Raw genomic sequence first — 25,786 nt, forward strand, 5'->3', positions numbered from 1 at the left:
TAGTTTAGCAAGAAAGTGTTGAGGGCTTATATGAACACACATAAAAGAAACAAAAAAAAAAAGTAACTAAAAATAAATTGCAAATAAAATAAATCACCAAAAAGCATATTTACTGGATTTTGACATTTGACAGGCTTATCTTCCACTACCAAACTCAACAGACTGTATTTTCCCTTTATCAAAAGCATAATGAGAAAATTTCATCACAATAGTGTTAAGTTTTGTGTTAACTTTTCAATTATTTAAAGAGGAAAAAATCACAAGCTGATAAATCTAATAAGCATGATGGGTCATAAACTCCCAATTTTTAGTGATTTACTAATAAAATCCAGAGCAGTTTATATATATCTTTTGCCTATATAAGATCACTTTCTTTTTTTTTTAAAGAGTTTATTCATTTATTTTTAGAGAGAGGAGAAGGGAAGGAGAAAGAGAGGGAGAGAAACTCCCTCTCTATATATCTCGATATGCGAGAGATACATAGATCAGTTGCCTCTCACACGTCCCCAGTCAGGGACGTGGCCTGCAACCCAGGCATGTGCCCTGACTGGGAATCGAACCTGTGACCATTTGGTTCACAGGCTGGCACTCAATCCACTGAGCCATACCAGCCAGGGCTATATAAGATCACTTTCAGTAAGAGGGGTTATTTTTGCTAGTAGTATGCCTTGTTGCAAAATAACATTACTCTTCATTTTTCTCTGGCCTCTTGGTACTCAAAAATTACAAATTATTCTCATATTTATCAAATAAACAATATGTTTTAGTTTTCAAACATTTTATAAAATCTTGTCTTCTGAGAAGACACATGAAAATTTTCATATGTAAGTTGCATTTTAAAGACTTCAGTTCAGAACCAAAATGGTAAAATAATGGGTTTGTCACTCAACTTTAATTTTTAAAAAATACACAAAAAGTGTCAACTTTAAATGATTTATTGTTTTCATTTTCCCCAAACTGCCAATAAACATTATTCAGTCAATGGTATGAGAATAGAACATTGTACTAGGAATATGATGATGGCCCAGGACTAATCCTTTGCCCATTAACTATCTATGACACTTTGACAAAGTTACTAACTTTTTATAAAAATGGGTATGATAATGACCCATTTATCTCCCAGGACAGTGATAGACAAAAAGACAAAATAGACAAATAGACAAAAGAGACAAAATTAAAGAAAGAATATACAGCATAACAACTCCAACAATATTTGCAGCCCTGGCTGGTGTGGCTCAGTAGAATGAGGGCTGGCCTGCAAACCAAAGGGCCTGCAAACCAAGCCCCAGTGGGGGGCACGCGACAGTGGGGGGCACGCAAGAGGCAATCACACATTGGTGTTTTTCTCCCTCTCCTTCTCCTTCCCTTCCCCTCTCTGTAAAAATAAATCTTTAAAAATATATTTGCAAATTAAACACCTGATAAATTAATATATAATGAACACTTACAACTCAATAATAAAAAGACAAATAACCCAGTTAAAAATAGGCAAAGAGTTTTAATAGACACTTCTAAAAAACTGATACACAAATGGCCAATAAGTAAATGAAAAGATGTTCAACATCATTAGCAGGGAAATGCAAATTAAAACCACAATGAGAGACTGCTTTATAACACACTATTACGGTTAGAATCAAAAAGTGTGATAACAACTAGTTCTGGCAAGGATGTGGAGAAATCAGAAGCCTAAAACACTGCTAATGGGATTGTAAAATGATACAGCCACTTTGGAAAGCAGTCTGGAAGTTCCTCAAAAAGTTAAATAGTTACCATTTGACCCAGCAATTAAAATCCTAAGTGTGTAGCTAAAACAAATAAAAATATGTATCTCCCACCACCCTACCCAAGAAAAGCTTGTATACAAATGCTATGGCACTATTATTCATAACAGCCAAAAAGTGAAAACAATCTATAGGTCCATCAACTGACAGATGAATAAACAAAATGTGGCATATTCATACAATGAAATATTATTCAGACATGAAAAAGAATGAGGTACTGATACATGCTACATCATGACAGACAATATTAATTAACCTTAAAAACATTATGCTAAGCAAAAGTAACGAGTCACAAAAGGCCACAGATTGTATGTGGTCATTTATACAAAATGTCCAGAATGGACATATCTACTGAAAGAGAAAGCAGACTGGAGGTTGGCTAAGGCTAAAGAGATGGGGGGAGAAGGGGCTTATGACTGAAGGGTATGAGGTTTCTTTTGGGGTGATATAAATGTTCTAAAATTGACTGTGGTGATGACTGCATAACTCTGGGAATATTCCAAAAACCACTGAGTTGTACACCTTAAGTGAGTGAATTGTAAGGCATATAAAGTATATCTCAATAAAGTTCTTACAAAAAAAAAAATACATATAGCATACTCCAAGTATGAAGTACTATGGTTTTAAAATCACCAGGCTATCTCAAAGCCTAATGTAGCAGAGTTCTCCTGTTAATACCTACAGGTGAATTCACTGTTATGAGTCAGCTTTCTGATCAATTCATTTTATTAACTTACTCTAAGTTACAATTTAACTAGTTTATAATCAATCAATTGATATTTCTTACTAAATCTTTTATTCCACTTAAATTGTCTACTATTAAATTATCTGCTACTGTCTCAGAACCTTTTTAAAAATAGTATGATTAATGTTTATCAACACTTTTCTATCTACAAAAATAACAAATACACAATGCAGTAACAATGGTGAACAGAAAGAAATTCATGGAAAGAACCAAATAACAGCATCAAGTGACCGCCATAATAAGAGTTAACAATGATAAGAATACGTATGACCTTAATATACATATTAACAAACTTTAATATGTGAGCTTTGTTTCAAAACGGAAAAATGCTTCATGTATTATCTTCCAGCCCCTTCCACTTAACTATATAAGGTAATTTCCCATGGAAATAAGTACTATTCTACAGAATGGTTTTTCATGCCTGGATAGGATTCTATAGTTGGCATGTATTATACTAAATAACCAACAATCTTATCATTAAATAAACAGTTTTTCATTATACTGAAATGAATTCTTGACATATTTTTACATAAACTCTGATTATTTCTTTAAATTAGTTAAAAATAGAATTAAATTTTGGAGTATAACATTTTAAATCTTTTATCAGAGATTTCCAAAGTGCCTTCCAACATAAGAGTTATACCAATTGGGATTCACACTTGCTCTGGCTGTTCCCCCACAATAACCATTACTAGATGGTATCACTTTTTTTATCTTTCCCAATCTGATAGGCAAAAGAATGGTATCTTAACAAAAAACTACATTTATCTGATGAGACAACACATTTCCAAGTGTTCATTGGCACTTTATTTTTTTTGTGAACTGCTTATTCATATTTTTTGCGTGATTTTTTCTACAGTGGTTGACTATATTGTTCATTTCTAAAATTTGTATAGAAACATTTAGCAAGATTTATCTTTATCTTTATTTATTTAATAATAGCAGAGATATATGCAATTTACTGTCAGTATGTTCAATTCTATTGAACTGATAAGACAGTAGACAAGTATGTGTACCTACAGCCAACACACTATAAGAATATCTGTAGGCAAAGACCCAAACATACACAAAGTATGGTTCAAGCATTTTTTAAAAAAATAAATCATAATCATTACCATTTATACAGTAAATTCATCAAAATGGAACATGACTATTTTCTTTATAGTTGCCTTTATTTCTAATTTCTACAAACCAAGATATCCAAGCATTAAAGTAAAACTGATTAATGAATCAAAAGTGATCCATTCATCTTTTAATCTTAAAAAAATTAAAAGTAAATAAAGTAAATAAAAGATTTTTAAAACTCTCTTTAGTAATCATAAAGGTCCCAAATTTCTCATTATAAACATATACCTTGTGAATCCTTCGAATTAAGACCGATGCAAAAAACCGTAGCGTAACCCTTAGTTCATCAACAAAGGACTCATCATCTGTTACATCCCTTCAATGGAGGAGAAAAACAAGCATTTAGAAGTTCAGAGAAATACACAGCTTCATTTTCTAGAAACCGAAGAAACCCTGGCCAAGTAACTTAGTTGGTTAGAGCACTGACCCAATAAGACAAGGTTGAAGGTTCAATCTCCAGTCAGGGCACATGCAACAATCAATCAATGAATATGTAAATAAGTGGAACAACAAATCTGTCTCTCTCATCTATCTCTCTCTCTCTTCCCCTCCTTCTTCTCTCCCTAAAATCAATTTTTAAAATCGAAAGAAAAAAAAAATAGAAACCAAGGAAAGTCTAGAGCTTCCTGTCTTATCTATATACTTATATTATTTTTCTTTTGTTTAACAAATAATGTATTACATTACAGAATAAAAGACAGAACTACATACAGAAGAAAATAAACATCTCCCGTAAGTCTGGTACCAAGACAATCGCTACTAACTAAATTGTAGTATATGAGGTCTGTCCGAAAGAAGTGCAGCCATTGTTAATATAACAAGAACAGTTTGCACAACATCAATGTAACCTGGCAGCTGAGAAGAGTGGACTGGAATGTGCATGTGTGAACAATGATGACTTCACTGTAATAGTCAGTGGGGGTAGTAGAAGCCGTTGAGTGAGTATGTTTACTGTGTAACCGTCGCATTCAAAATAAGTAAGCAGAGCAATGAATCTGCATCAAATTTTGCGTTAAGATTGAAACCTCTGCGGAAACTATTCAGATGATTCACGACAACATGCCCGCTCATGCATCACATCTTATGCAGAATTTTTTGGCAAAACATCAAATCACCCAGGTGACTTAGCCCTGCTACACCCCAGATTTGGTGCCCTGTAACTTCTGCCTTTTCCCAAAACTAAAATCACCTTTAGGGAAGAGATTTCAGACCATCAATGAGATTCAGGAAAATACAACAGAGCAATTAATGGCAACTGGAAGAACTGTGTGAGGTCCCAAGATGCCTACTTTGAAGGGGACTGCGGCATCATTGTCCTGTGTACAATGTTTCATTTATTTTGTATCTTCTTCAGTAAATGTCTCTATTTCTCATAGTATGTGGCTGGATACTTTCTGGACAGACCTCATACATTTCCATGTAGACATCCATGTGTATAGTCATATTTTTACAATACCAAGATCATTTCCTAAGCATCATCAAAGAAATTTCTAAGAAACAAAACAAATTATAATTTTGAAGAAATAGAATATATAATTTTTAATTACTTTAAAATATATTTACAGATTAATAATATAAATTAATTCCAAATGTGTAGGGGGGGAAAAAGTGTTTCACTTGAAAAAAAAGAAACTGAAATTCAAAGTTTTTAAACAGAATGACCCATGGACATGAACCGGGGGCGGGGGGAGGGAAGTTGCATGGTGGAAGAGAATAAAGTGGAGGGAAAAAATGGGACAATTGTAATAGCATAATCAATAAAATATACTTAAAAAAGAAACCTCAAACTTTTTAAAAAGAAATTTTAACAACCTTCTTCTAAGGAGGTACTTTTCATTTTCCTGAGGTCTTGAGGTCCCTAAAAGAATTAGGACACTTCCCTAATCAAAGAAAGAAAAGTATGTGTAATGGTGATATCCTGAACTTGATGATGGTGATGTTAGGTCCCTTGGTAGAATAAGGAAGATAATTTTACCAACCATCCTTCCCATTATTAACCCCATTATTAGGTAAGGGGATGTTACATCATCAATACCTATACTAAGAAAAAAATACATACTTATACATTTAGAAATATAGATTTTATGTCTGAAGAGCCATAACTTAGGAGGTGGGGAGGAGGAAGTCTACACAGCCATTAGCTTTATTTAAATGGCAAATGCCCCATATTTAAGACAGAATCCAACATAAAAAATTAATTTACATTGCTTTTCAGGGAAATATGACACATAAACTGGATATTGCATTTGCTTTAATACACTATGAATCAATTCAACCACTAGCATTTTTTAATTAGAAAATTCAAAATATACTGAAACAATATGAAATTAGGGTACATGTCATTAAATATTGCATCTATAATTTGTAAGTGTTCAAATATATATAAATATTTGATGCTTATGTAAGAAAACACGTATTTATTAAATGAGGTACCTTGTATTTATAATTCTCAAACTATATATTTTGAGATTTAGAGTATTTTCTATATTCTGGAAAGTATAGGGCACTTGCACATCCATAGCAAATATGAAAAACAACGTTACTTTGAAAAACAAAAATCTTAATATTCCAGGAAAATGCTCTTAAAATTATCTTTTAATTTAATGAAACATCTGAATATAAGTTTTTCTTCTAAATGCACAATTATATTTCAAATATTAAAAGTGTATATAAAATATTAAATCATTCATTATATTTAGGAGTGAGGAAAAATTCTACGAGTTTCTTTCAAAAAGCGGCCTAGGTTTTTTTCCTCTTTGCTAGCATTTACTATTAATTGATTGCCTACATCAGTGGTTATTAACTAGAGCCAATTACACCTCCTAGGTAACATTTAGCAATCTCTAAAAACATTTTTGGTGATCACAAGTACAAGGAGAATGGGGTGTTACTAGTACCTAGTGGGAAATGACCAGGGGTACTGCTAAATATCCTTTAATCCACAGTACAGCACTCCCCAGCAAAGAATCTCTTAGCCTAGCCCATACTGCCACAGTTGAGAAAGCCTGACCTACACAAAAACACCTATTAGCTCACTTCACTTAATTGTATTCACTATATCAAAGAAAAAAAGCTTTATAGAAAGAACATACCTGTACCATGGATAAACAAAGTTTTCCAACACTAATTCAAGAACCTGCATAAAAATTGCATTTTAAAGAAAAATTAATTAAATCTGGGAAATAAACTACTAAGCAATATATAATACTATTGAAAACCAATTTTATTAGCCCAATCACTAACATACATATGATAAAATGCATATGCCAACCTTACATGGTGGCTGTGACGATCAAAGAGAACATATGAGAAAACCCTTGAAAAACTGTAAAACTCCATTAAGAAATTACTCTTAAAATGACATGGACATTTCTAAATATTCCTATTAAAAAACCAAACAAACCCATGTTAAATTCTTCCTGACTCTGAAGCTTCACTGAACTAAGAAAGTTCTTTGGAAAGAAGGAAAACAATAAGCTAGTCTTTTGTATTCTTAACTCTCTCTGTAAGTCAGTATTCCCAAAATAAAATGAAGAAACAAATAAAATGAAGAGACTTGTTTGACTTCTTTTAAGGGGGTCAAAATTAAGTGTCTGTGATCCCTCTGAAAGGAGGATAGTGGCTAGAATGGGGCAAGAAGGAAACTTCTGGGTTGCTGACAATGTTTTGTTTCTTGATCTGGGTGCTGATATACATATGTTCAGTTTGTGAAAATTTTAGCTGTTCAAGTTATATATGAAAAAGTAACAAAAAACAAAAGAAACCCTGGATAATAAACCTTCCAATTTTTTGAGTCTGGGTATAGCGATATGTTAATTTATAAAAGGACTTGCAGCATTGGACAGTAACTTTAAAAATCAGCAGAGAGGGAATGAAACAATGTATCTGATCTGACTATATACCTATATACCTTCTCTGACAGCAGTAATGAAGATTATGGATTCCCTAAATATAAAGGCAACAAGATTTGGATTTTTTATTACAAAAACTAAACATTAGTTATATTGCCCTGACTGGTGTGGCTCAGTGGATTGAGCACCGGCCTGTGAAAATCAAGAGGTATCTGGTTTGATTCCCAGTCAGGGCACATGCCTGGGTTGTGGGCCAGGTCCCCAGTTGGGGGTGTATGAAAAGCAACCAATCCACGTATCCCATGCACATCAATGTTTCTCTCTCTTTCTTCCTCCCTTCCCCTCTCTTTAAAAAATAAATAAATAATTTTTTTAAAAAACCTAAACATTAGTTGTATCTACTGTATATAAAGAGGGATAGGATATCAGAGAGGAGATTAGAAAATTTACCATTAAACATTTGGTCTTACTTCATTCCCACATTCAGTAAGACCAATCACCAAACCCTACTGATTTTACATCCTACATAGCTCTTTTCTACAGCCCCACTTTTCAGATCCTCATCATCCCACCCCTATCCCATCCCTATCCCATAGCAATAGCCTCTAAATGAGTCTCCCTCTTTACAAGCTAGCTCCCATCCCCATCTTCCATTAGACCTGCCAAAGTGATCTTAAACATGTATTTTGACTACATCCCTCCCTTGCATGAAACTCTCAATATATCAAACCATAATATATCAAAGTAAGAAAAGCAGAGCTGCACTGATTTTGAAGGGGCGGGGGGAAGCTGCATAGCAGCAATTGAGATGATTTATTTCCTTTTCACCTCCCACTGCATCCTGTGAATCACATCTAAAAACTCTAGTTACACAGCTGAAAGTCACTGGCTTCTGTAATCAATTAAACTTCTTCGGCATGGCTCTTTAAGTCTTTTAATGATCTGATTTTGAAATGGCCATATAAAAACTGGTCAAAGACTAAGCCAGACCTGAGTTTTAGACTGAGTTCTGCAATCAACCAGCTATGAAACTTCAGAAAATTATTTAAACTCTCTAAACCCTGGTTTTCGTTAAATCATCCACAATAGCACCTACTTCATAGGCTGTGTGATTACAAGAAATAATGCAAGTAGAGAGATTAGCACAGTGCCTAATATATTATAAGTGATCAATAAGTATTACCTACCAGAATACTGTCTCTTCACTGTCTATAACCTCCACATTTTACCCTCAGCTTACTGAACATTACACCTTGTTTCAAAGCCTCTTTTTCCTTTCAAAAGCTCTTTCCAAACCCCAATATGCCCTTTCGCAAACTCAGTCTGGCAAACTTCTAGCTATACTTCCTGACTGCTCCTCTGAACAGTTTACACACTACTTCTTCTGTACTAATAATATACCTTATATATTTGTTCCATTATTCCCTGTATTCTATTATATTGTAATTACCTGCTTATACATCTAATTCCCCTCCCAGTATGAAGTTCCTAGAAGAAAGGAACCATGCCTTATCTCTCTTCATTCCTAGGGCCTAGTCTAGCTCCTGCCTATATAGCAAGATCTCAAAAAATGTTTTTAAATTTGGGGCTAATATTTATCAAACACCAATAAGTGCCAGACACTAGATGAAGAGTTTGGCGAACTTTCCTTTTTTTTTTTTTTTTTTTTAAAGAAATAAATCACCCTAGCCCTGACTGGTGTGGCTTAGTGGGTTGAGTATCATCCTGCAAAACAAAAGGTTGCCAATTCAATTCCTCATCAGGGCACATGCCCAGGTTGCAGGCCAGGTCCCCAGTTGGGGGCAAGCCAGAGGCAACCGATCAATGTTTCCCTCTCACATCAATGTTTCTCTCCCTCTCTTTCTCCTTCCATTTCCCTCTCTCAAAGATAAATAAATAAATAGAAATAAACGAAGTGTCAAAGACACAAAAAATAGTCTTGCTAGAGATCTTGTCTTCAAAAGATTTCAAATCAGTAATCCTCCAACAGAAATATAATAATGTAATCCACATGTATAATTTTAAATCTTCTATTAGCTACATTTTAAGACAAAATACATTAAAATAATTTAATGATATGTTTTATTTAACACAATATATCCAAAATATTATCATTTCAGCATGTAATCAATAAAAAATATTTAATAGGATAGTTTATGTTCCTTTTTCCTAAGTCCTCAAAATCCAGTGTATATTTTACACATACAGTATATCTCAATGCATTTCAAGTGTTTATTTGTAGCCACATGTGACTAGTGGCTACCATATTGGATAGCACAGTCTTAAATCAGGGAATCTTGAGGATGAAAAACACCTTATAGTGGAAAAAATCAAAAACCATATGACTTCACTCAGATGTGGGATACAAAACTGAAAGCAACAAATGGACAAACAAAAACTCATAGATTATGAGAGCACTATGGTGGTTACCAGAGGGAAAGGGGGATGGGTGAGGTAGTAAAGGGTAAAAGTTGTCAAATATATGGTGACAAAAATAGATTTGACTTCGAGTGGTGAACACCCAATGATGTACTACAGAATTGTACACCTGAAACTTACATAATTTTATTAACCAATGTTACCCCAGTAAATTTCATTTTTAAAAAGAAGACCTTACAGAAGAAATGACAAAGAAAAATGCCAGGGGGTTGGCATTCATGCAGCAAAGTTTCAGCTACAGAAGGATACAAACTGGGAAAAAGGATAATTAGGCAGGATTCAGATGTCTAATGCTCTTCTTCAACTAATTACCATTCAATTTCTTAATTCAATACATATATCTCAGCTATCAACAATGTAGCTGGCCCTGCACTTGGTTCTGGGAATAAATGAAACCCCTTTGCATTCCTTCAAGGACTTGACTGCTTCCCCAGATCAACAGAGAAGACAAGTCTCTAAAAGAAATAACTATATATATAGAGAGAGAGAGAATATATTACCAAAAAGGTACATATAAAATGACCTTTATATGACCTTAAAAGGTACATACAAAGTGACTGGAAGACAGATAAGAGAACATGCTTTTTATTCCTACATTATGCAGAAACAGTGAAAAGAAATCCCATTCCCTGTTCTACCCTTCAGTTAGTATCAAAAGTGGGGTCATAATTCAGTAAAATATACATTTGCTCCTTGTAGCTCAGGTTCTTCCTTTTGAAATTACAACTGATTATTTCTACTGCCCTATCATAAAAATAACTTCTATTTATAGGAGTTAAGCAGTAACTAGGTAGAACAGTACTTTCTTTGGTTAAAATGTCCATTTAAATTAGACATGGGATCTAAAAATATTTCTAGCTTACCATTCAAGTAGCATAGTTCATAATAATCAACTATCTTGACAAGAATTAATTTGGTAGCATATATTAAGATACTCCATAATTAAACTTTCCATAGGTATTTAATATTTCTTGCTTGAGTATATTTGGCAATATTAATTAAATCAGTTACCTCTGATAGAGATGCATCAACCTTGGAAGAAATTTTCATGTCTAGCCATGGCTGGTAGTTTTCAAGTAGCAAGGAAGGCCTAAAAAATATCATACAGTTAAATTGCTTGAAATCCAAAACGCATTTGGAAGGATCAACAAATAAAAACAGTTTGACTTACCTATGTCGTTTACATTTCACTTTACCACAAACAGCACAGCAACGACCTTGAGGAAATAATTCTTGAAGTCCTAACTGCTAAAAAAAGGGAAATTGGGGGAGGGGAGGGGAGAAATTTGTCTTTATTTTACATACTATCTTTCTTTACTAAAGAGAATCAATTTCCCAAAGTGTGTTGATCAATGTATGACAAAAGACTTTTTTAAATTATTGTTTGCTTTAACACTAAAACCTCTCTTTGTAATAAACACTACTTGCTAAACTAAACAGACAACAGCCAAAAAATACCTAATGAAGTGCTTTACAATACCTAAGCCAAATTTCCAAGGTTACAATTCAATTGTCATGCTCGTTTATAAAAAAAAAATCAATCTATATTTGAAAATAATGTTCTACTGCAAACGTGTAAGAAAAAACTACTTTCTATTTCTCCAAAACCTTGAATTCAATGAGGGAGAAGATATGTGGTAACCAGTAGGGTTACAGAGCACCACTTTCATGTGCATTTCCTTGAGTAGAAATACCAACAAACCTGAGATGAGGGACTGCATCAATTTGAAGAATTATCAGGTAAGACTTTAAGATACCCCATTAAATCCTGGTCAACACACTAAAGACTTTACCAGAGATAGTTTTAATATATTACCATCTTTCTCAAATTTCAAAAATACAAATTATTTTGGTTAAGCAAATTGACTAATTATTTGTTTCTATGGAACAAAACAGACATTTAGGAAATTAACAGGGTTAATTTAACCCAAAGTTTCCTAATTGTGCCTGTGCCTCAGAACCACCTGAAAAGCTTCTGGAAAAATACTGATTACACCCTGGTGGCTCAGTGAATTGAGTACCAGCCTGTGAACCACAGGATCACTGGTTCAATACCCAGTCAGGGCACATGCTCTGGGTTGCAGACCAAGTCCCCAATAGGGGGCACTTGAGAGGTAACCACAGGTTGCTGTTTCTCTTCTCTATCTCCTTCCCTTCCCCTCTCTAAAAATAAATAAAATCTTAAAAAAATAAAGTACTGATTACAAGGCTATTACAGAACTATTCAATCGAAATCTGTAGGACCCAGGAATCTTTAAAGATTCCCCAGGGGATTCTACTGTACAACCAACTATGGGAATCTATGTTTAAATTTACTGTCCTCGTTGTTAAAATACAGTTAGAGGACACCTTAAAATTGTGGATACCAATTATCTGAAAATTTTGTATTTTCTTTTTATGGCTCTTCCTAGCAGAACTGCAGACCTTAAAATTAAACACATATGGTACTGGATGGGAGAAGATGGCGACAACACAGGTGGGAGCGGAGTCCACTTCCCCTCAACGCCAGGGAAATACCTAGCTGATCTGAGGAGCAGAGCGAACAGCCAACAGTATTCCAGCATATATGAAGATCAGAGACCAAAGATAGAGGACATTGAAAGATCTGACGGTAAGAAGACTGCTTAAGGACAATAAGGTCCCCAGGACCCGGGACCGCGCGGTACAAGGGCAGCAGAAGCGCCAGCCCAGGCGCACGGGCTGCTGCAGGAGTCTTGGGAGAGAGCCAGGCTGAGCTGTGAGCAGCCAGGTGCTTGACTGGACCAGGGGGGCTTGAATAGGAGGAATTTCTCAAAAAGAAAAAGAAAATAGAGACACTCAGGGGCTAGTTAGAGAAATCTGGCAGCAGCCCGCGGCCCGGGCGCCCCTCCCCCCTCCGCCCCTGGACTGCGAGCCAGATAAGCAGCCCTGGCGCTCACCTGTGGCCCGGTTGCGGCACGCGATTAGCGAACTGGGGGCGCACACATGAAACCCCGGAGGGGCGCCAACACCTGAAACCTCCGAGAGCATCTGGAGCAGAGGTTAGCTGCTCCACCCACAGGCCCAAAACCTCGGACCCGAGTGCCGCGTGATTCAGTCCCAGGGCGGCCCCGCCCGCCCGAGAGACTCAAGCCCGGGGCGGCGGGATCGGCACGCTGCGTGCTCCAAGCGCAAAGCCGCTAGAGAGCTTCAAAAACCCAAAGCGGCTGGATCCCCCGGCTGCGAGCGCACGAGTCCCAAGCCAAAGCAGCTGGAGCCTCCGCTTGCGCGTCCCAAGAACAAAGCTGCTGGATTGGCTGATCAACGGCTGGATTGCCTGACAGGGACCACACCTACAACGCCTACCTAACACCTGCGCACAGAGCCCTGCAGGGCCTACTAGCTCTCTAGGACAAAGGCAGAACACCCAGCAGAGGGGAGCTGCAGTGCTGGGGAGTCTGCAGGCTGAACAACAGCGAAGAGTGTGGCCCAGGAAGGGAGAAAAGTGAAACCAATCCTTCCAACCACCCCCTCCCGTTGCACAGACAGGACACCAGCAGAACTAACCTGACCGGTTTAAAGCCAGCAGAAGATTTTTTTTTTTTTTCCTTTCCTCCTTTCCCCCTGAATTCCTTCTTCCTCTCTCTTTTTTTTTTTCTTCATTCCTTCTTCCTCCCATCCTTTACCATTTTTATGTCTTCTTCCTGCCTTCTTTTATCTATTTCTATGTTTTAATTTTTGTTAAAATTCCTTCTTATCTTGCCTCCGATCTTTCTTTATTCCTTCCTCCCTCCTTCCTTCCTTTCCTCCTTTTCTATTTCCTTTTTCCCTCCTTCCCATCTTTTTTTTTTCTTTCTTTCTTCCCCCCTTTCGCTTTTTCCCACAGGTGAGACAACAAAACCTGGAGTGCTGAAAAGACTAGAGTTAGACCGTGTTAAACCCATAAACGTCAGCTCAAGACCAGTGAGCACAGGAGATTAAGGAGACAGCACCACCGAATCCCATTGGCATTCTACCATAGAAGTTCATACCATAAACCCAGGGAGTCAGAATAGAGCAATTTAAGAAGCAGAGGCCAACAAGAAGAGTCTCACAAACAATGGGAAGACAAAGAAACAATTCCCAAATGAAAGGAAAGGAGGAAGCCTCAGAAAGAATGCTAACTGAAAAAGAGGCAAGTCAACTATCAGATACGGAGTTCAAAGCAATGGTCATCAGGAAGCTCACTGAGCTCTCTGAGCTCAAAGAGAACTACCAGAAACTACAAGGAAACTACAATGAACTCACTGCAAACTATATCAACATGAAAAAGGAAATAGAAACTATCAACAAGAGTCAAGAGGAAATGAAGAATACAATTTCTGAATTGAAGAACACAGTAGAAGGAATAAAAATTAAACACATATGTAAATTTCACTTTGAAAATGTTCTGATCTCTTCCATTATTAATGAGTAGATGTATTTTTTAAAATAATCACTGCTTTAGCATGCTTTCAATAATAACATCAAATGGCACATTACTGACTTTTATAAATAAGAACACATAAATTTTACCTTGGGTTTGTATTTTATTGTGAAGAATATATTTGGTAAGAGAGAATCAGGCCCTAATAGGCAGTAGAATGTGACAATTCCAGCAACAAATGACCAGAAGATCATTAAAACACGAAGATACCTTAGAAATAAATGAAAATAGGTATTAGAATCACAATAAATATAATACTAAATTGTTCCTTCATTGATTTAACAACTGTTTATTAAGCACCTACTATATCAGACTGAAGCAGTTTTTCCAATCATGATTTTGTTATGTATTTATTAGCTATAAGAATCACAGAATGTATGCTATCAAAAGAACATTTCACTTAAAGTATCAAGAAGTATATTTTGTAAGGTATATAAATGTCTAATCATTAAGTTGTAATTGAAACAAATGTATTGTCAACAGTAATTAAATAAATTTTAAAAATAAATAAAATAGGGGGAATCTTAAAAATAAAGTATGAGGAAGTATAAATTCTCAGTATTTCAAAATTTGGTCCTCAGGATGTCATGTTTAACTTGCCTATACTTCATCTTGCATCTTCAATCTTGCAGATTACCTTCTAATGATATTGTACTAGCCACACCCCACCAAAATTCTGATTATTTTTCATTAAATTAAAAAAAAAATGTAGCCCTGGCTGGTGTGGCTCAGTGGACTGAGTGCCAGCCTTTGAGCCAAGAAGTTGCTGGTTCAATTCCCAGTCAGGGCACATGCCTGGGTTGTGGGCCAGGTCCCCAGTTGGGGATGAGCGAGAGGCAGCCAACTAATGTTTCTCTCCCTCTCTTCCTCCCTCCCTCCCTCCCCTTTTCTCTAAAAGTAAATAAATAAAATCTTTTAAAAAAAAGTTTTACTGAGTGCCTACTTTATTCTACACAGTACTAGGCTGTGAGGACATAGCAGGAAACAGCAGTGCCATGGTCTCTATTTGCATGGAAAATGCTGTCTGGTAGGTATGACGGGTAAGTAAATGGATGCAACAGAGTGTGATCATATGTTCTATATTATGACAGAGAAAGTACGCATAACGTGGGAACACCTGAGGCAGAATAAATAGCCCAAATTTGACAGGATGGAAGCTTTCTTCAGAGAAAGTAATGTCTACATAAAAACTTAAGAGTGAGTAAAAGAGAAACAACAGAAGCATAGGGTAAAAAATTAGGGACTGGAGGCGAGGTACAGGAATTGTACAGGTACAGGAGGCAAGGTACAGGTATTCACACAAGAAAACTATATGGCTAAGATCTGAGCACAGTTATAAGGAAGAAGCAAGTTTGAGATTAAACTAAAAAAAACGAGCAAAAGCCCAATGCCATAGTGTTACAAGTTAACAGTCATGTTAAAAGTGTCAGGCAGCCCTCACACTGCACAGTTCTGATATGCACAAATTTCAGTTATTGTGATTTTCTGAAACATCAGCCCCCCCCAACTATACAGTTAAAATGCCAATTACCACATTATGTTTAACTGTAAGTAAATGAATCAAGAATAAACTTTGATGCTGGCTTTCCAGTCCACAAATCACTATGTAGTAAGAAGAGAATGAAGCCAGTCCACAGAGAGAAGAAAAATGAAAGTGAAGAAAACATCCACTATATACCTATTACTAAACTCTCTCACTCAGCACTTAAACGTAAACAAGGTTACCACCCACTCTCAAAACAGCCATGGCTTAACATCGCCTGCAGAATGAAATACAAACCCCTTAAACCTTTATGGTTCTTTTCAATCTGCTCCCATCTCACCTTTATACCCTTATTTCTTCCCATTCCTTTACACAAAGCTTCACTCTAATCAAAATAGCACACTTCACATCAAGCTTTAAAAAAAAAACACAAACCTATGGTAACTACCACACTATTGTCTGTGAGTTTTTGTTTGTTTTATGTCATCTCAATAAATTTATGTCTGGAAACTAACTCAAGTTATAGAGGTATTCACAGAGAAAATAATGATATTAATGTCCATAGCTGCTTATCAAAAATCATTTTAAGCCAGACAAATATGATTCAGAATTCTTTCTTTTTAGGATTCTTGCACAGTTTTATAGTACATATTTCATAAATAATATAACACTCCCAATGAGGTCTGATTCAGTACTCCATAATCAGATATTAATATGTCTGAAGTAAAACATGAACAATAAGAAATAAGTCAGAAATAAATACTGTAAGTAGTCTCATGTCTGTTCAGGTCAAGTTTTGTTATTAAATGTAATTAATTGGTGGCAAACTTAGGAAGAAAAATTACTTCTTCAGAGCTTTTTTGATTTCAGAATTACAGATTAGGGATTATAGACCCGTATTTAGACTTAAAGACAATAAACGGACATGCAATATGTGTGGGCTATAACTAGGGCAGGCAATAACTAAGGCATTATTTAAAAACGAAACCTAGAACTTTAAATGCATTAACCCCGAGGTTCTCAACCAAGGGTGATTTTCACCCACCAGGGAACAAATGGAGACTTTTTTATTATTGTCACGACTGCGGAGAGTAGAATTGGAGGAGTGCACTATTGATATCAAGTGGCTAGAGGCCAGGGCTGCTGCTAAATATCCTACAATACACAGGACAGCCTCCCACAACAAAACAGTGCTGAGGTTGAGAAACCCTGCATTAATCAGAAAAAAAGACCAAAAAGAAATGCTGAAAACCAACAAGCTAAGCATTCAGAAAGTTTGCGGGGGAGAACAGCAAATTGAAATGCACAAAAAGAGAGGAAACAGTAGAGAAGAACAAATCAATAAAGTAAACAACAATGCCCAGAGATAATAAAATATAAGTTAGCTCTTTGGAAAAATTAATAAAATAAGGAAACTGCTAACTGGATACTACTGGAAGTTACTAGGTCACCAATTTCTCTAAACGCTAATTAAGAGAAAACAGTAAGCATTTCTCCTACTTTTCCAATTTGAGCTGCTCTTCATTGTAACTAAGCAGACCTACTGCATGCAGTAAAGCAATTCTACTGGAAAAAAAGGAAAAAATTTCAAAATTGTCCTTTCATTCCAGAAGGAATGAAAGAATGAGAAAATCATCATGATGTAACCTATAATGATTCAGGGAATAACTAAGTGGTAAAACAAATAGAAAGTTTGTTTTGGTTTTTGAAAGTTTGTTTTATACCTTACCTTGCAAAGTATCAACTATCACTACCTGAATTCACAAAAAGTGAGGCTACTTTTGATATAAAAGTGATACAATAGAATGTACACAGAACCACTGAAGTATTCTTGTACTCTACCAAAAAAATCTAAACCTAAAAGAGCCTACAGATCTAACTCCCTGTCTACGAAAAATGTCAGAGTGAGAATAAAAAAACAAGACAACAGGAGAAAACCATCAGCAAAATCCAGAGTATGCACAAATTACCTAATTTCTTCAAGAAGTCAAAAGCCAGGGTGGGGAAAAAAGAGAGAGTGATGAAGAATTTTCTAAATCAGGTTAACAAACTACGGCTTGTGGGCCAAATGCACTTGCTTTGGTAGAACCCTCAAGCTAAGAAAGGTTCTCACATTTCTAAAGGGTTCTTTAAGAAGACAATATAGAACCAAGACCTAATATAGGCCACAAGACTAAAATATTTACTATCTGACATTACACTACCGAAAAAGTTTGCCAACTTTTCTTCCAGAATATAAAAGATTTACAAAAGTGTAAGACATGTAACAACCACATAAAATGAGTGAATCTAGTTTATATCCTGAGTAGAGCAAATGAACTACAAATTTTTACACAATTAGGGTTAGGAAATTTGATTATGGACTGGTTATTAGATGATATTAACCAATTATTATTAATTTTGTAAGGTTTTGTATGGTCTTTTGTAGAAGTGATTTTTTTTAATGAGGAAGGTTTGATTTTTTTTAAATATGCAAAATATCGATATTTGTGTATTGTTGAAGCTGAGTGACAGGTGCTTGGAGGTACCTTGTACTCTCTTCTATATATGTATGCTCAGAAATTTCCAAGTTAATTAAAAATAGTTTTAGCAAGACAGAAAAAGAGAGGATATAACTATATAAAATACAGAATGAAAAAGAAATAGTCATTCCCTGGCTGGTGTGGTTCAGTGGATTGAGCACCAGCCTGAGAACTGAAAGGTCACTGTTTTGATTCCTGGTCAGGGCACATGCCTCGGTTGCAGGCCAGGTCCCCAGTGGGGGTATTGCACATTGAGGTTTCTCTCCTTCTCTTCCTCCCTTCCTTCTCATATCTCTAGAAATAAATAAATAAAAATTTTTAAAAAAGAAAGGGATAATCATGCAGAGTCTAATGAACAAAATAAACTGAGGAACAAAGCAGAAACAGACTGACAACTGTCAGGGGGAGCAGGAGAGGGGACTGGATGAAAGAAGGTGAAGGGATCCAGGGGTGTCCAACCTGTAGCCCACGAGCCGCATGCAGCCCAGGATGGCTATGAATATGGCCCAACACAAAATCATAAATTGACTTAAACCATTATGAGATTTTTTTGTGATTATGTATCACAATATTTAATGTGTAGCCCCAAAAAGCCTTCTTTTCCATTGTTTCAGAGACGCCAAAAGGTTAGATACCCCTGGACCAAAGAACACATATGCATAACCCATAGACAAAGACAACAGTGTAGTGATGGCCTGAGAGAAAGGGGGAGCAAAGGCTGGGTGGAGAAGGGCAAAGAGGGGAAAAATGAGGACATTTGTAATAATGTAAATAATACAAATAAACTTTAATAGAAAAACTAATCATAGCAATAACTGAAATAAAGAGTAAGACTATAGACAACTATATGTTCATAAATCAAATAACCTATATGACAAATTCTTTTAAAAATACAAAACGCTAAGTAGTAAGTGAAGAACTAGGTAACTTGAATAGACTATTTATCATTAAAAGAATTAAATCAGTAATCAGAGGCTTGGCTGTAAAAAGAGACTCCTGGCCCAAACCGTTTCACCAAACTTTCATGAAACAGGTAATCCCTGTCTTACACAGACTGCTTTTGGGGGGAAAAATTAGAAAATATTGCTAATTTAAATGGACAAATGTAATTTTAATAACCAAATCAGATAAAGATAATAAAAGAAAACCATTAGGTATCTTTCACTTAAATGTTGTGGCTTATAGCCAGGCTAAGATCATAGTCAACAACCAGCATCAACCGTTACACTTGTTAATGAACAAAACCAACAGATTATTCTAGGTCCTGGCCTTCCTAGTGCCCAAGTTATGAACAGTGAAGACCAGCTGCACCCTACAACTCCCGCCCAAATTTGTTCTGAGAACAAATTAAATGTTGTCTTAAACCACTAAATCTGGGGATGATTGGTTACATGACAATATATAAACAAAACAGGAACTACGATCAAAAGCCTTGTTCAATCTTTTGAGAAATCTAACATATTCATTCTAAAATGCATAGGAAAAATAAAGGTTTAGAAAGATCTGTACCAACTTTGAAAAAGAAGGACCAAGAGGGAGAATTTGTCCCAGCAGATATACAAACATACTACAAAAACTATAATACTATTGTTTAAAAGAATAAAAAAAACTGCTGCTGTTATAGGAAGAGAAAAATAAACAAAAGAAATAAAACAGCCCTGCTGGTGTAGCTCAGTGGATCGAGGGCAGGCCTGCAAACCAAAGGGTTGCCGATTCGATTCCCAGTCAGGGCACATGCCTGGGTTGTGGGCCAGGTCCCCAGTAGGAGGCATGCAAGAGGCAACCACACATTGATGTTTCTCTCCCTCTCGTTCTCTTTCCCTTCCCCTCTCTCTAAAATAAATAAATAAAATCTTCAAAAAAAAAAGAAAGAAAGAAAGAAAGAAAACACAGAGTAAAGGACCCATGACCTTTGGGAACAAAATATGTGACATTCTAGGGTCTGCTTGTCTGGATTCAAATCCTGGCTATAATACAATGCAAATTACTTTACCTCTCCAATTCTTGTTTGATTCTCTGTAAAATGGGGTAATAATAATATCTAATTCCCAAATAAATAAAATCATAAATGAAAGAGGAGAAACAACTGACACCAAACAAATACAAAGGATTGTGAGAAAATATTATAAACAACGAGATGCCAACAAACTGGAAAACCCGGATGAAATGGATAAATTCCTAGAAACATAAAATCTTCCAAAATTAAATAAGGAAGAATTAGAGAATCTGAATAGACAGATTACACCTAGTGAAATCAAAGCAGTAATCCAAAAACTCCCAACAAACAAAAAGCCCTGGACCAGATGCTTCAGAGGTGAATTTTACCAAAGATTCCAAGAAGAACTGACACCTCTCCATCTCAAACTATTTCAAAAAATTTAAGAGGAAGGAAGGCTCCCAAACTCATTTTACAAGGCCAGCATTATCCTAATTCCAAAACCAGAGAAAGATACTACAAAGAAAATTGTAGGCCAATATCGCTGATGAACATAGACACTAAAATCCTCAACAAATTTATTAACAAACTGAATACAGCAATGCATCAAAGAGATCATACACTATGATCAATTGGGATTTATACTGGGAATGCAAGGTTAGTACAACATTTGCAAATCAATAAATGTGATTTGATAATATCCAGCACCCATTTATGATAAAAAAAAAACTCTCAGCAAAATGGGATGAGGTATAACACACCTAAATATAATAAAGGTCATATATGACAAACCCATTGCCAGCATCATACTCAATGGGCAAAAACTACAAATATTCTCCTTAAGGTCAGGAACAAGACAGGGATGTCCGTTTTCACTTCTCTTATTCAACAAATCACTGGAAGTCCTAGCCACAGCAATTGGACAAAAAATAAAAGGCATCTAAATTGGAAAAGAAGTAAAACTGTCTTTACTTGCAGATGACATGATACTGTACATAGAGAACCCCAAAAGATTCTACCAAGAAGCTATTAGAACTGATAATGATTTCAGCAAAGTATCAGGCTACAAAATTAATATCCAGAAGTCAATCACATTTTTACATGCCAATAATGAACTAACAGAAAGAGACATTAAGAAAACAATCCCATTCACAATTGCTTTAAAAAGAATAAAACACCTAGGAATAAATCTAACCAAGAATATAAAAGACCTATATTTGGAAAATTATAAGGCACTGAAGAAAGAAACTGAAGAAGACACAAATAAGTGGAAGCACATACTATGTTCATGGAAAGAAAGAATGACATCATTAAAATGTCCGTACTACCCAAAGCAATCTATAGATTAAACACAATTCCTATCAAGATTCTAAGCATGTATTTCACAAAACTAGACCAAATATTTCAAAATTTATATGGAACCACAAAACACCCCACATAGCAACAGCGATACTGAGAAGGAAGAACAAAGTTGGAGGAATCACACTACCTCATATCAAACTATACTACAAGGCCGTAGTAATCAAAACAGCATGATACTGGCATAAAAAGACACATAGATCAATGGAACAGAATAGGGATCCCAGAAATAAACCCACACCTTTATAGTCAATTAATATTTGACCAAGAAAGCAAGGACATACAATAACTTATTCAATAAATGATGTTGGGAAAATTGGACAGATACGTGCAGAAAAATGCAAGTAGACTGCCTTCACACCACACACAAGAACATATTCAAAGTGGATCAAAGACTTAAATGCTGGACCCAAAACCATAAAAATCCTAAAAGAAAACATAGGCAGAAAAGTCTCAGACACTGCTCGTAGCAATATTTTATTGGATATATCTTCCCAAGCAAGGGAAACAAAAGACAAAATAAACAAATGGGACTACATAAAACTAAAAATGTTATGCACAGCAAAGGAAAATATCAACAAAATAAAAAGACAACCCTCAGAATGGGAGAACGTATTTGCTGATATACCTTATAAAAGGTTAATATCCAAAATTTATAAAGAACATACAAAACTCAACACCAAAAAAATAAAGAACCCAATTAAAAAATGGGTAAAGGATCTGAATAAACACTTCTCCAAAGATGGCCAATAGAGATGGCCAATAGACACATGAAAAGATGCTCAATATCACTAATCATCAGAGAAAAGCAAATTAAAAACCACAAGGAGATATCATTTCACACCTGACAGAATGGCTATCATCAATAAATTAAAAAACAAGTGCATGCAAGGATCTGGGGAAAGGGGAACCCTTTTACACTGTTGGTGGAATGCAGACTGGTGTAGCCACTGTGGAAAGCAGTATGGAGATACCTCAAAAAATTAAAAATGGATCAGCCTTTTGACTCAGCAATCCCACTTCTGGGAATATATCCGAAAGAATCCAAAACACTAATTCAAAAGGACATAAGTACCCTTATGTTCATTTCAGTGTTATTTACAATTGCCAAGATATGAAAGTAGCCTGAGTGTCCATTAGTAGATGAGTGGATAAAAAAAACTATGGGACATTTACACAATAGAATACTACTTGGCCATAAAAAAAGAAAACTGCACCCTTTGTGATAGTATGCATGGACCTGGAGAGCATTATGCTCAGCAAAATAAGCCTGTCAGAGAAAGGCAAATACCGTATGACTTCGCTCATATATCGAATCTAATGAACAAACTGAACTAACAAGGAAAATAGAGACAGACTCATAAATAGAGAGCAGAATGACAGCTGCGGGTGGCGGAGATGAGAAGGTGGAGGGATTGAGCAAAAAGGTAAAAGGGATCATAGATACATGGACAACAGCATGATGACTGCAGGATATAGGGAGGTATAAGAGAACTAAATGGTAATGGAAAAACACGCAATAAAAAATATGAATTAGGGGACTTCCGGCCAAGATGGAGGCATAGGTAAATATACTTTGCCTCCTCACACAACCAAAAGAAGGACAACAAAAATTTTAAAAACAGAAAATAACCAGAATTGCCAGAATATGGGCAGCAAGGCAGCAGCTGGTAGACTGGGTCCCAGATTTGTGTATGGGTAAAGCAGAAGGAACAACTGGGGAGCTAAACAGACCATGCAACCCAGGGTTCCAGCGTAGGGAAATAAAGCCTCAAAACCTCTGACTGTAAATATCTATGGGGGTTGTGGCAGTGAGAGATACTCTCAGCCTCACAGGAGAGTTCATTGGAGAGACACTTGGGGTCCCAGAACATACACAAACCCAACCATCTTGGAACCAGCACCAGAAGGGCCCAATTTGCATGTGAGTAGTGGGGAAAGTGACTGAAAGCCAACCAAGAGCCAGGCAAGCAGCATCGTTCCCTCTCTGACCTCTCCAACACATACAGCACCACAATCCAGTGATGTGGCTTGTCCTGCCCTAGTGAATACCTAAGGCTCCGCCTCTTACTACGTAATAGGTGAGCCCAGACAAAAGAAATATGGCCCAAATTAAAGAACAGATAAAAGCTCCAGAAAAAATACAACTAAGGGACAAAGAGATAGCCAACCTATCAGATGCAGAGAGTTCAAAATACTGGTAATCAGCATGCTCACAGAAATGGTTGAGTATAGTCCCAAAATGGAGGAAGAAGTGAAGGATATGCAAAGTGAAATAAAGGAAAATGTACAGGGAACCAAAAGTGATGGGAAGGAAACTGGTACTCAAATCAACAATTTGCACCAGAAGGAAGACATAAATTTTCAACCAGGACAGAAAAAAGAAATGAAAAAAAATGAGGAGAGGCTTATGAACCTCTGGGACCACTTTAAATGTTCCAACATCAGACTCATAGGGGTACCAGAAGGAGAACAGGAAGAGCAAGAAATTGAAAACTTATTTGATCAAATAATAAGACAGACCACACAAGACAGACCACCCAGGGCTCTAGTGCAGGTAAAGTAAAGCCTCAGAACTTCTGGCTGTAAATACCTGTGGGGGTTGCAGCAGCAGAAGAAACTGCCTATCTCTTGAAAGAGGGACAAGAGTGGAGCAAGCAGCATTGTTCCCTCTCAGACTCCTCCCCCACACACAGCGACAAAATGCAGCAAAGTAGGTTGCTGTGCCCTGGTGAATACATAAGGCTCCACCCCTAACAACATAACAGGTGCGCCCAAAGAAATAGTCCATAAGGCCCAAATGAAAGAACAGATCAAAACTCCAGGAAAAAAACTAAGCAATGAGGAAATAGTCAACCGATCAGATGCAAATCAGATGCTCACAGACATAATTAAGTACGACTACAAAATAAGGGAAAGAGTGAAGACTATACAAAGTGAAAGAAAAATATACAGAGAACAACAGTGAAGGGAATGAAACCAGGACTCAAATCAACAACTTGAAACAAAAGGAAGAAATAAACATTCAATCAGAACAGAATGAAGAAATAAGAATTCAAAAAAATGAGGAGAGGCTTAGGAACCTCTGGGAAAACTTTAAGTGTTCCAACATCCAAATCATAGGGGTGTCAGAGGAGAAGAGGAAGAACAAAAAATTGAAAACTTATTTGAACAAATAATGAAGGAAAACTTCCCCAATCTGACAAAGAAAATAGACTTCCAGGAAGTCCAGGAAGCTCAGAGAGTCCCAAAGAAGCTGGACCCAAGGAGGAACACACCAAGGCACATCATAATTACATCACCCAAGATGAAACAGAAGGAGAGAATCTTAGAAGCAGCAAGAGAAAAGGACACAGTTACCTACAAAGGAGTTCCCATAAGACTGTCAGCTGATTTCTCCAAGGAGACCTTACAGGCAAGAAGGGGCTGGCAAGAAGTATTCCAAGTCATGAAAGGCAAGGACCTACATCCAAGATTACTCTATCCAGCAAAGCTATCCTTTAGAATGGAAGGGCAGATAAACTGCTTCTCAGATAAGGTCAAGTTAAAGGAGTTCATCATCACCAAGCCCTTATATTATGTTAAAGGACTTATCTAAGAAAAAAGAAGATCAAAACTATTAACAGTAAAATGACAACACACTCACAACTATCAACAACTGAACCTAAAGAAACAAAAACAAACTAACAAGTAGAACAGAAACAGCATCACAGAAATGGAGATCACATGGAGGGAGATTAGTGGGGAGGGAGAAGAAGGGAATGGGCGAAAAGGTACAGGGAATAAGAAGCATAGCTGGCAGGTACAAAATAGACAGGGGGAAATTCAGAATACTATAGGAAATGGAGAAGCCAAAGAACTTATATATATGACCCATGGACATGAACTAAGGTGGGGGAATGCTGGAGGGAATGGGTGTCTGGGAGGAAGGGAATAAAGGGGATGGGGAAGAATGGGACGACTGTAATAGCATAATCAATAAAATATACTTTAAGAAGCCCTGGCTGGTGTGGTTCAGTGGATTGAGCACTGGACTGCAAAGCAAAGGGTTGTTGGTTCGATTCCAGGTCAGGGCATATGCCTGGGTTGCAGGCCCGGTCCACAGTGGGGGGTGCATGAGGG

General features: G+C 36.4%; 1 protein-coding gene across 8 annotated transcripts in view; it reads right to left on the minus strand.

The window, feature by feature from the left end:
* Window positions 1–25,786, minus strand: part of SNX14 (sorting nexin 14) — an 87,963-nt gene that overhangs the window by 56,483 nt on the left and 5,694 nt on the right. For 4 of the 8 annotated variants that reach the window (XM_045184808.3, XM_024576672.4, XM_024576674.4 and 1 more), the window contains exons 2-6: window positions 14,454–14,574; window positions 11,113–11,189; window positions 10,953–11,031; window positions 6,744–6,787; window positions 3,880–3,967 (exon numbers count right to left, since the gene is read on the minus strand). In XM_045184808.3, the coding sequence (XP_045040743.2) occupies window positions 3,880–3,967; window positions 6,744–6,787; window positions 10,953–11,031; window positions 11,113–11,189; window positions 14,454–14,574 (409 nt within the window). Of the gene's footprint in view, window positions 1–3,879; window positions 3,968–6,743; window positions 6,788–10,952; window positions 11,032–11,112; window positions 11,190–14,453; window positions 14,576–25,786 lie in introns of those variants that run through there. The other 4 variants (XM_024576675.4, XM_024576676.4, XM_045184809.2 and 1 more) reach the window with 3 other exon arrangements.

Source organism: Desmodus rotundus, chromosome 11 (genome assembly GCF_022682495.2).
Source record: "Desmodus rotundus isolate HL8 chromosome 11, HLdesRot8A.1, whole genome shotgun sequence".
NCBI classification, from domain to species: Eukaryota; Metazoa; Chordata; class Mammalia; order Chiroptera; family Phyllostomidae; genus Desmodus; species Desmodus rotundus.